At 41.8% G+C, this 12,104-nt stretch overlaps 1 protein-coding gene across 1 annotated transcript; it reads left to right on the forward strand.

The window, feature by feature from the left end:
• The first annotated feature begins 13 nt into the window (after positions 1–13).
• Positions 14–10,801, forward strand: LOC135547516 (guanylate-binding protein 1-like). The gene is made up of 11 exons (XM_064976588.1): positions 14–121; positions 4,252–4,467; positions 6,203–6,330; positions 6,891–7,000; positions 7,164–7,354; positions 7,559–7,801; positions 8,091–8,371; positions 8,661–8,873; positions 9,001–9,103; positions 9,246–9,439; positions 9,578–10,801. Exons 2-11 carry the CDS (start codon positions 4,272–4,274, stop codon positions 9,797–9,799), a joined length of 1,881 nt encoding a protein of 626 aa, XP_064832660.1. The 5' UTR covers positions 14–121; positions 4,252–4,271; the 3' UTR covers positions 9,800–10,801.
• The last annotated feature ends 1,303 nt before the right edge of the window (positions 10,802–12,104 follow it).

Below are 12,104 nucleotides of genomic sequence, written 5' to 3' on the forward strand. Positions count from 1 at the left end.
CTTAACTGTTAACGTAAGAGTTAAGAGTTTCAGTTTCAATATCACAACCGATCTCTTTTGCCGTGCAAACGCGGACAACAGACTGAACAACAACCTCACTGTACGGTACAGTGTTGCCGAGGTAAGCCTAAACTCTCTTTCACTTCTAAATGTGGGCTTTTTTACTATGTGATATATAGCTATTGATTTGCAAAATGACTTATTTAATGTTGGCTGGTGAAAAAAATATTTTTTACAACAAAACATTTGCGGTCAATTAATTGATTGGATAACCACGCCTGTACATCCAAGCACATTCGAAACTATTCATGGAGTAGCCTCAACGAATCAGAGAGTGGAAGACTCCTCTCATGTCTTTGAATTTGAACGTACTTTTCATGTTGTCTGCTGTTATTATTTTTATGACACACATACAGTACCAGTTAAGAGTTTGGACACACCTACTCATTCCAAGGTTTTTCTTTAATTTGACTATTTTCTACATGGTAGAATAATAGTGAAGACATCAAAACTATAAAATAACACATATGAAATCATGTAGTAACCAAAAAAGTGTTAAACAAATCTAAATATATTTTATATTTGAGATTCTTCAAAGTAGCCACCCTTTGCCTTGACGACAGCTTTGCACTCTTGGCATTCTCTCAACCAGCTTCATGAGGTAGTCACCTGGAATGCATTTCAATAAACAGGTGTGCCTTGTTAAAAGTTAATTTGTGGAATTTCTTTCCTTAATGCATTTGAGCCAATCAGTTGTGTTGTGACAAGGTTGGGGTGGTATGCAGAATATAGCACTATTTGGTAAAAAGACAAATTCCATATTATGGCAAGAACAGCTCAAATAAGAAAAGAGAAATGACGGTCCATCATTACGTTAAGACATAAAGGTCAGTCAGTATGGAAAATTTCAAGAACTTTTACATTTTCTTCAAGTGCAGTCTCAAAAACCATCAAGCGCTATGATGAAACTGGCTCTCATGAGGACCGCCACAGGAAAGGAAGACCCAGAGTTACCTCTGCAAAAGATGATACATTCATTGGAGTTACCAGCCTCTGAAATTGTAGACTAAATAAATGTTTCACAGAAATCAAGTGACAGACACATCTCAACATCAACTGTTCAGAAGAGACTGCGTGAATTGGGGCTTCATGGTCGAATTGCTGCAAAGAAACCACTACTAAAGGACACCAATAAGAAGAAGAGACTTGCTTGAGCCAAAAAACACGAGCAATGGACATTAGACTGGTGGAAATCTGTAATTTGGTCTGATGAGTCCAAATGTGAGATTTTTTGTTCCAACCGCCGTGTCTTTGTGAGACGCAGAGTAGGTGAACAGACAATCTCTGCATGTGTAGGTCCCACCGTGAAGCTTGGAGCAGGAGGTGTGATGGTGTGGGGGTGCTTTGCTGGTAACACTGTCAGTGATTTATTTAGAATTCCAAGGCACAATAACCAGCATGGCTACCACAGCATTCTGTAGCGATACACCATCCCATCTGCTTTGCACTTAGCGGGACTAGCAATAATTTGTTTTCTAACAGGACAATGACCCATCACACCTTCAGACGGTGTATTTAAAAAATATATAAATATATATTTTGTATATTTTGTGATGCCACTCAAATAAAGGGAACGCTAAAATAACACATCCTAGATCTGAATGAATGGAATATTCTTATTAAAAACGTTTTTCTTTACATAGTTGAATGTGCTGACAACAAAATCACACAAAAATTATCAATGGAAATCAAATTTAACAACCCATGGAGGTCTGGATTTGGAGTCACACCTTAAATTAAAGTGGAAAAGCACACTACAGGCTGATCCAACTTTGATGTAATGTCCTTAAAACAAGTCAAAATGAGGCTCAGTAGTGTGTGTGGCCTCCACGTGCCTGTATGACCTCCCTACAACGCCTGGGAATGCTCCTGATGAGGTGGCGGATGGTCTCCTAAGGGATCTCCTCCCAGACCTGGACTAAAGCATCTGCCAACTCCTGGACAGTCTGTGGTGCAACGTGGCATTGGTGGATGGAGCGAGACATGATGTCCCAGATGTGCTCAATTGGATTCAGGTCTGGGGAACGGGCGGGCCAGTCCATAGCATCAATGCCTTCCTCTTGCAGGAACTGCTGACACACTCCAGCCACATGAGGTCTAGCATTGTCTTGCATTAGGAGGAACCCAGGGCCAACCGCACCAGCATATGCTCTCACAAGGGGTCTGAGGATCTCATCTCGGTACCTAATGGCAGTCAGGCTACCTCTGGCGAGCACATGGAGGGCTGTGCGGCCCCCAAAAGAGATGCCACACCAAACCATGACTGACTCACCGCCAAACCGGTCATGCTGGAGGATGTTGCAGGCAGCACAACGTTCTCCACGGCGTCTCCAGACTCTGTCACGTCTGTCACGTGTGCTCAGTGTGAACCTGCTTTCATCTGTGAAGAGCACAGGGCGCCAGTGGCAAATTTTCCAATCTTGGTGTTCTCTGGCAAATGCCAAACGTCCTGCACGGTGTTGGGCTGTAAGCACAACCCCCACCTGTGGACGTCGGGCCCTCATACCACCCTCGTGGAGTCTGTTTCTGACTGTTTGAGCAGGCACATGCACATTTGTGGCCTGCTGGAGGTCACTTTACAGGGCTCGGGCAGTGCTCCTCCTGCTCCTCCTTGCACAAAGGTGGAGGTAGCGGTCCTGCTGCTGGGTTGTTGCCCTCCTACGGCCTCCTCCACGTCTCCTGATGTACTGGCCTGTCTCCTGGTAGTGCCTCCATGCTCTGGACACTACGGTGACAGACACAGCAAACCTTGCCACAGCTCGCATTGATGTGCCATCCTGGATGAGTTGCACTAGCTGAGCCACTTGTGTGGGTTGTAGACTCTGTCTCATGCTACTACTAGAGTGAAAGCACCGCCAGCATTCAAAAGTGACCAAAACATCAGCCAGGAAGCATAGGAACTGAGAAGTGGTCTGTGGTCACCACCTGCAGAACCACTCCTTTATTGGGGGTGTCTTGCTAATTGCCTATAATGTCCACCTGTTGTCTATTCCATTTGCACAACAGCATGTGAAATTTATTGTCAATCAGTGTTGCTACCGAAGTGGACAGTTTGATTTCACAGAAGTGTGATTGACTTGGAGTTACATTGTGTTGTTTAAGTGTTCCCTTTATTTTTTTGAGCAGTGTATATGTTTAAATGTAACCTTTATTTAACTGGGCAAGTCAGTTAAGAACACGTTCTCATTTACAATGATGGCCTACCGGGGAACAGTGGGTTAACTGCCTTGTTCAGGGGCAGAACAACAGATTTTTACCTTGTCAGCTCAGTCCAGCAACCTTTTGGTTACGACCCCAATGCTCTAGTGGATGTTGGGAATTGAATGTTCACCTCTCTACTAGAGGTCGGCCGATTATGATTTTTCAACACCAATACCGATTATTGGAGGACCAAAAAAGCCGATACCGATTATTTTTTTGTTTGTAATAATAACAATTACAACAATACTGAATAAACACTTATTTTAACTTAATATAATACATCAATAAAACCAATTTAACCTCAAGTAAATAATTAAACATGTTCAATTTGGTTTAAATAATGCAAGAACAAAGTATTGGAGAAGAAAGTAAAAGTGCAATATGTGCTATGTAAGAAAGCTAACGTTTCAGTTCCTTGCTCAGAACATGAGAACATATGAAAGCTGGTGGTTCCTTTTAACATGAGTCTTCAATATTCCCAGTTAAGAAGTTTTAGGTTGTAGTTATTATAGGAATTATAGGACTATTTCCCTCTATACCATTTGTATTTCATTAACCTTTGACTATTGGATGTTCTTATAGGTGTAACAGTATAGATTCCGTCCTTTCAGTTTAAGCTGGTTGAGAGAATGCCAAGAGTGTGCAAAGCTGTCATCAAGGCAGTGTGGCTACTTTGAAGAATCTCAAATATAAAATAAATAAATTGTTTAACACTTTTTTGGTTACTTCATGATTCCATGTGTGTTATTTCAAAGTGTTGATGTCTTCACTATTTTAAATACAATGTAGAAAATAGGAAAAATAAAGAAAAACCCTTGAATGAGTAGGTATGTCCAAACCTTTGACTGGTACTGTACACAAACACACAATCACACACACACACACACACACACACACACACACATACACACACACACACACACACACACACACACGCACACGCACACAGTGTCCTACTCAATCAAAAGTGATTATACGTGTCCTTGCCAGTGTTTCTATAGGACAGCATCATGGCAGGCCAGACAGTATCCATGAAGGAACCAGTATGTCTGATAGAGAACGACAATGATGGGAAGCTGCGTGTGGTCCGCAGTGCACTGGGCATCCTGGACCAGATTGACCAGCATGTGGTAGTGGTGTCGGTGGTCGGTCTGTACCGCACTGGCAAGTCCTACCTCATGAACAAGCTGGCTGGGGAGAGGAAAGGTAAGCACATCCACTAAAGCATTTTTTTGATCTATGTTCCGATCACGTTTCATGAGCCTACAATAAAAGATCCTAGACAATTTCAACATACACAAAAAGCTTATTTCTCTGAAATGCTGTGCACAAATTTGCTTACATCCCTGTTAGTGAGTATCCCTGTTAGTCAGAAACCGTCTCAAGGAAGCTCATCTGCGTGCTCGTCGTCCTCGCCATGATCTTGTCCTGACTGCAGTTTGATGTCTTAACCGACGACAGTGGGCAAATGCTCACCTTCAATGGCGTTACGGTATGGCCAGGCATAAGCTACTGACAACGATACCGTGACGAGATCCTGAGGTCCATTGTAGTGCCATTCATCCGCCACCATCACCTCATGTTTCCACATTATAATGCAGGGCCCCATGTCACAAGGATCTGTAGACAACTCCTGGAAATGTCCCAGTTCTGCATACTCAAGGATCTGTAGACAACTCCTGGATATGTCCCAGTTCTGCATACTCAAGGATCTGTAGACAACTCCTGGATATGTCCCAGTTCTGCATACTCAAGGATCTGTAGACAACTCCTGGATATGTCCCAGTTCTGCATACTCAAGGATCTGTAGACAACTCCTGGATATGTCCCAGTTCTGCATACTCAAGGATCTGTAGACAACTCCTGGATATGTCCCAGTTCTGCATACTCAAGGATCTGTAGACAACTCCTGGATATGTCCCAGTTCTGCATACTCAAGGATCTGTAGACAACTCCTGGAAATGTCCCAGTTCTGCATACTCAAGGATCTGTAGACAACTCCTGGAAATGTCCCAGTTCTGCATACTCAAGGATCTGTACACAATTCCTGAAAATGTCCCAGTTCTGCATAGTCACCAGACATGTCACTCATTGAGAATTTTTGCGATGCTCTGGATCGACGTGTTCGACATCATGTTCCAGTTCCCACCAATATCCATTAACTTCGCACAGCCATTGAAGAGGAGTGGGACAACATTCCTCAGACCACAATCAACAGCCTGATCAAGTCTATACGAAGGAGATATGTCACGTTGCATGAGGCAAATGATGGTCACACCAGATACTGACTGGTTTTCTGATCCACCCCCCTATTTTTTATGTTATATTTTCTGATTTCCTTCTTTGGACTGTAACTCAGTAAAATCTTTGAAATTGTTTAATGTATTTTTGTTCAATGTACATAACAATATGCATGACCTCAACACTGTTATATGGATAAGGAATGATTATGTATAAGATCATTATTTCTCATAAAGATAGGGTAATAGAAATGTGAAACAGAAAGTGTTAACTTATGTACTGCATTTGTCATTCAGAGTTAGAGACAGATATGCTGCACCAAAGTACAGATTTGTCCTGTTCTGAACACATTATGCTTTGATGTTTTTTTCTCTCCAAAATTGGAAATTCGAAACATCCTGTTATTGCATTGTGGAAACTACAGTTTCTCTTTGTTTTACACCATAACGTACAACCAGACAGCAGAGCAAACATCAAAAAAACATTTTGTTCCGACCACATTTGTTCTAGGTGGGTTGTGTAGATCAGGGTGCCGTTTTGCACTGGCTGTTAGTTTCACTTTCAGTCTGTCAGTATGATATACAGTGTAACTAGACAAACAAAGTCATCTGAAAACCAGCAGCCTTGAGTTAACACTTTACATCCTGCTGCCTCTTTACAGATTCCATCCTAAGAACCGTTTTTATCCTCTGTCCTCAAGGTTTTGCCCTGGGAGCCACCATCCAGTCCAAAACTAAGGGCATCTGGATGTGGTGTGTGCCTCACCCTGAAAAAAGAGACCACACCCTGGTGCTGCTGGATACAGAGGGGCTGGGGGATGTGGAGAAGGTGAGAGGTCAAAGTTCACTCTCTGTCAAAAACCTTTTATGGCTCAGATTGTTTAGATGACAGAATATAACATTGATATGGGTAAAATCCCATGTTATCTCAATGAACTGTGTCTAGTACTGATAGCTGATGTCATCATCTGTATATAATGTCTGACTTATAAATATATGATATATACCAATTGATTCTAAAGAGTATAACAAATAAATAATGGCCCATGAGCTTAGTTATAAGCTTGTTTTACTACAATGTTTGTAAATGTAATTAACTACATCGTTAACTACAATTATGACGTCACAGATAGTGAGTCATTGCACCCATAGCTCTATGAATTTGAGTGGTTACATTTCTCCAGGCCCGTCCCTAATTTATTTGTATTTTTTTTACCAAAACCGAGTTAGGGTGCAGCTTTGTTATTGTTTCAATTAAATATTCCAGCTTTGACCTTTATTTAGGTAGGGAGCCCATAAAACGGCGTATGGAGTAGACATTTAGTTACTGACTTAATTTCACTCTGGTATGAACAGAGTACCAATGTGTTCCTTCTGTTGTGTCTGCAGGGTGATGAGAAGAATGACAACTGGATCTTTTCCCTGGCTGTCCTGCTCAGCAGTACTCTGGTGTACAACAGCCTGGGAACCATCGACAACAACGCCCTGGAGAAACTACAGTATCCTTCAGCAGGGCTATAAAGAAATATAGTGTAGTGTTGTATGTCTGGGTTCATTTCATCCCCAACAACCGAACTGACCTCAAAAAGCACTAATCGCTCAGCACTATATTGTATGTTATTAAATATGGGTTCCTTTTGTCCTCAACACCGCCTGCTATAGCTATGTGACAGAACTGACAGAGCACATCAAGGTGAAGTCCAACCAGCGAGACGGGGAGGAATCTTCAGAGTACCTGCGTTACTTTCCTTCCTTTGTGTGGACAGTCAGAGATTTCACCCTGACCTTGGAGGTTGATGGGAGACCCATCACAGCCAATGAGTACCTGGAGAACGCTCTTAAACTGAGAACAGGTGAAGGGAACTCCAACTAGCACAGCTAACTTAATCTCTGAATATAAACTATGGTTAGATTGACTTTACCAATGTTGACAATACTTTTACAAAAGACACATTGGATATAAAAATATGAAATGCTTTTCTTCCACAAAAAATGTCACGGTTAAACATTTAATTAGTTAATTAATGATTGATGTACTTTTCCTTTCATTTACAAAGGTCATAGTAAGAAAGATCAGGCATATAATCTGCCACGTAGCTGCCTGCGGAACTACTTCTCTCCTCGCTGGTGCTTTGTGTTTGAGAGGCCAGCCAGCAGAGACAAAATGAGACGTATGGAGGAGCTGACCGACGCTGACCTGGAGCCTGCCTTTGTGGAGCAAGCCAAGGAGTTCTGTGACCACGTCTTCAATGAGGCCAAGACCAAGACCCTGAAACAGGGCCTGAAAGTTACCGGCAGACGTGAGTATTACAACACTGATATTGAGGATGGAAAGCAGTTATGAAAGTGGGTCATGATGTTTGATGTTACAACTAAACTACTGCTGCTACTATTACCACTTCCTCTATTATTATAATTACGATTACTACAAGTACCATGACCAGTACAACTAACAACACCATCAGTACTTAAATTACTACTAATTCTACTACTTACTTTACTTCTATACAAGCACCACTTACCACCACAGTACTACCACCATCACTACCACATCTACCAGATATGCTGATTTCCTGCCCTCTCCTGCAGTGCTGGGGAACCTGGCAGAGACATATGTGTCTGCCATCCGGAGTGGGCAGATCCCCTGCCTGGACAATGCTGTGTTGGCGCTGGCCCAAATTGAGAACTCCAGTGCCATCGAGAGGGCCAGGGCCCACTACCAGAAGGGCATGGCTGACTGGGTGGCCTTCCCCACAGAGACCCAAGAGGAGCTTTCTGAAGTGCATGCTGTCATGGAGAAGGAGGCTGTGGCCATATTCATCAACAACTCCTTCAAAGACGAGGACCAGAAGTACCAGTTGGAGCTCATGGTATTGGAATGTAGATTCTATATTCAATATTCAATTCAGTGATGTATGGATTTACAAGATGAGGATAATCTGTCATTTGGGTAAGCTACCCCTTTATGCTACATTTACATGTACATTTTAGTCCTTTAGCAGACACACTTATCCAGAGCAACTTACAGCAGCAATTAGGGTTAAGTGCCTTACTCAAGGGCACATTGACAGATTATTCACCATTTATTACCTCAACTGAACCAAAACATTCTGGTTTGTTCTGGTACATTCTGAACCAACCTCTCAAACACAAAAATAGAAAGTGCTTCAAGAGGAGTATGAGAAGATCTGTGAGAGAAACTACAAGGAGTCCCAGAAGTCATGCGAGTCCAAAATCCAATGCATCTTTGCTCCCCTGGAGGAGAAAATAAGGGATGGCTCCTACATGATGTCTGGAGGATACAAAGAGTACTGCAACGACCTGAAACTGGCCACCAGCGAATACAGATCTGAGGGAGGCAGAGGAGTGAAGGTATGTTGGGGAGGTGGTGCTATTTTAGGATATTATGTAATTATTATATTTTGTGGATTCTGGTCAAAGGAGTTATGAATGCACTGATGTGATCTTGAAAGCTAATTATTATGTGTGGTGGTTCCAGGCTGAAGAGGTACTGAATGAGTACTTGGGAAGGAAGGCCAGCATTGGTGAGGCCATCCTGTCAGCAGACCAGTCCCTCACTGAAGCTGAGCAGAGAGCAGAAGGTGATATAGGTCACCATGAATATGCTCTCCATGACCTGGCAACAACATTCTAATGACTTCCAAATGGAGGCTTACCTCTCGTTCTCTTTGATATTTATCTCACTCACTCTCTCACACATACCCTGTCTACCTTTCTCTGCAGTGGAGCAAGTGAAAAGGGAGGCATCTGAGCGGGAGAATCGAGCCATGGAGGAGCAGCTGGTTGTCCAGGAGAGGTTGAGAGCGGACCAGCAAAGGACGTATGAGGAGAATGTGAACCAGCTGATGGAGAGGATGGAGAGAGACAGCAGAAATGCCATAGCAGAGCACGATAGAGTTCTACAGGCCAGACTCAAGGTAGGAATAAAAAAAACACAAACATTGAGAAGTACACTTTAAAACTACAGTAACTCTTGCGGTAAGATTAACTGTGTGTATGTGTTTTGTTTTAATGACACAGTCCGTGATGTGTAAAAACAAACCTTGTAATTTCAGGAGCAGAATGACCTTCTCCAGCAAGGGTTTGATGACAGAGCTCACCAAATGCAAAGAGAGATAGATGCCCTTAAGGGTGCGAAGGCACAAGAGGAAGAGAAAAAACCCTCATTTATGAGCACAGCTCTGGATACTGTTGGTACTGCAGCTGCCTTGTTCCTTCCAGGAATACTTCCCAAAGTAGGAGGAATGGCTGTGAAATGGCTGTCTAAGTGGTTCTGATGTAGGTTCCCGAGGAGGATGACGAGCTATTATTTTTATAGACGTGGATTGATTGAATCTGTATTTATTGATCGTTGATTCATGGATTTAAGTTAAGCATTCAGTCAAGGTTTTATTTGATGTTAGTTTTTTTGTACGTCATTTGAATAAGTAACTAGCATGCCTAATCATAATGAAGTAGAACTTTTAGAAAGCACTCTTCAAAATGTTTTTCAGTTGTTTTACGATTACCAAATAGGCCTACGTCTTTTTAACACTGACGACATTTACATGCACACCAATATCCTGTTATTATTCGAGATACTCAAGTATTCTGTTTTTGAGTTGATGCATATAAAAGTCATATTCCCTTTACAATAACCTGAAAAAGTTTGTATCCCGGTTATGAGAATCCCGTATAAGATGCCTGGGATATGCTGATCTTAGACGGTAATCTGTGGCATGTAAACATCCTCTTCCGTTTACTGTTTTCCACGGTCTGCACAGGCTCAATATCACATGTCATTGGTGCTGTGTGATGATGTTTTCATCTGATTGTCAAAGAAATCACTTTAAAAAGTAGGCTACCAGTGCAATTCAATCCACCATGATAGTTTATTTTGCTGATACTCCGTACCGGACCGTATAGCCTACTAGCTACTTTCACCCCTAATTTAGACAAGTTTGTGCCTATAATTTCTGAGATTTGGTTGGCCATTTGTTTGTCAACTATAGTTAGATCCATGCAGCTTCTCGTCTGTCATGACTAAATATTGTAGTGCTCACCATAATGTCTTACATAGATAGCATGAATGCATAATTAATGTAGTTAACACCGGTATAGTTGTCTGTTTGGTTTAGGAACCAGGGAGAAAACGCAATAACTCCAAAACAGTGGAACTATTGGTGTTTGTATTTATGTGTTTATGTGTTTGAAATACTGTCTGGTTGCAGAACAATGTCAGAACAACACATTCAAATTTTCTCAAGAGATGCTGAAATAAATATTTCTCCCCACCTGTTCCCAAGACAAAACTAACATTTATTGTATAATTTTACTGCAAGAAATGTATAATTCAGTAGGTGTTAATATTATATTACACTACATGTGAGTGGTATAGGCCTAGAGTCAGTGTCCAGATTTTCAGTTACTATTCCATTTAACCCATATGAATTTAAATGAGGAATATTCTGTTTATTAATTAATTAATTTTTTATTTTTTAACCTTTATTTAACCAGGTAGGCCAGTTGAGAACAAACTCTCATTTACAACTGCAACCTGGCTAAGATAAAGCAAAGCAGTGCTACACAAACAACACGGAGTTGCACATGGAATAAACAAACATACAGTCAATAACAAAATACAAAAGTCTATATACAGTGTGTGCAAATGAAGTAAGATTAGGAAGGTAAGGCAATAAATAGGCCGTAGTGGAGAAATAATTACAATTGAGCAATTACACACTGGAGTGATAGATGTGTTGAAGATTAATGTGCAAGTAGAGACACTGGGGTGCAAAGGAGCAAAAAAATACAAATAACAATATGGGCATGAGGTAGTTGGGTGGGCTATTTACAGATGGGCTATGTACAGGTGCAATGATCTGTAAGCTGCTTTGACAGCTGATGCCTAAAGTTAGTGAGGGAGATATGAGTCTCCAGCTTCAGTGATTTTTGCAATTTGTTACAGTCATTGGCACCAGAGAATTGGAAGGAAACGCGGCCAAAGGAGGAGATAGCTTTGGGGGTTACCAGTGAAATATACCTGCTGGAGCGCGTGCTACGGGTGGGTGCTGCTATGGTTACCAGTGAGCTGAGATAAGGCGGGGCTTTACCTAGCAAAGACATAGATGACCTGGAGCCAGTGGTTTGGGCGACGAATATAAAGCGAGGGCAACCAACGAGAGCATACAGGTCACAGTGGTGGGTAGTATATGGGGCTTTGATGACAAAACGGATGGCACTGAGATAGACTGAATCCAATTTGCTGAGTAGAGTGTTGGAGGCTATTTTGTAAATTACATCACTGAAGTCAAGGATCGGTAGAATAGTATGTTTGGCAGCAGGAATGTAGGATGCTTTGTTGTTAAATAGGAAGTGGATTCTAGGTTTAATGTTGGATTAGAGATGCTAAATGTGAGTCTGGAAGGAGAGTTTACAGTCTAACTAGAAACCTAGGTATTTGTAGTTGTCCACATATTCTAAGTCAAAACTGTCCAGAGTAGTGATGCTAGACGGGCAGGCAGGTGCGGGCAGCAATCGTTTGAAGAGCATGTATTTAGTTTTACTTGCATTTAAAAGCAGTTGGAGGACATGGAAGGAGAG

Source organism: Oncorhynchus masou, chromosome 10, assembly GCF_036934945.1.
Source record: "Oncorhynchus masou masou isolate Uvic2021 chromosome 10, UVic_Omas_1.1, whole genome shotgun sequence".
Taxonomy (NCBI): domain Eukaryota; kingdom Metazoa; phylum Chordata; class Actinopteri; order Salmoniformes; family Salmonidae; genus Oncorhynchus; species Oncorhynchus masou.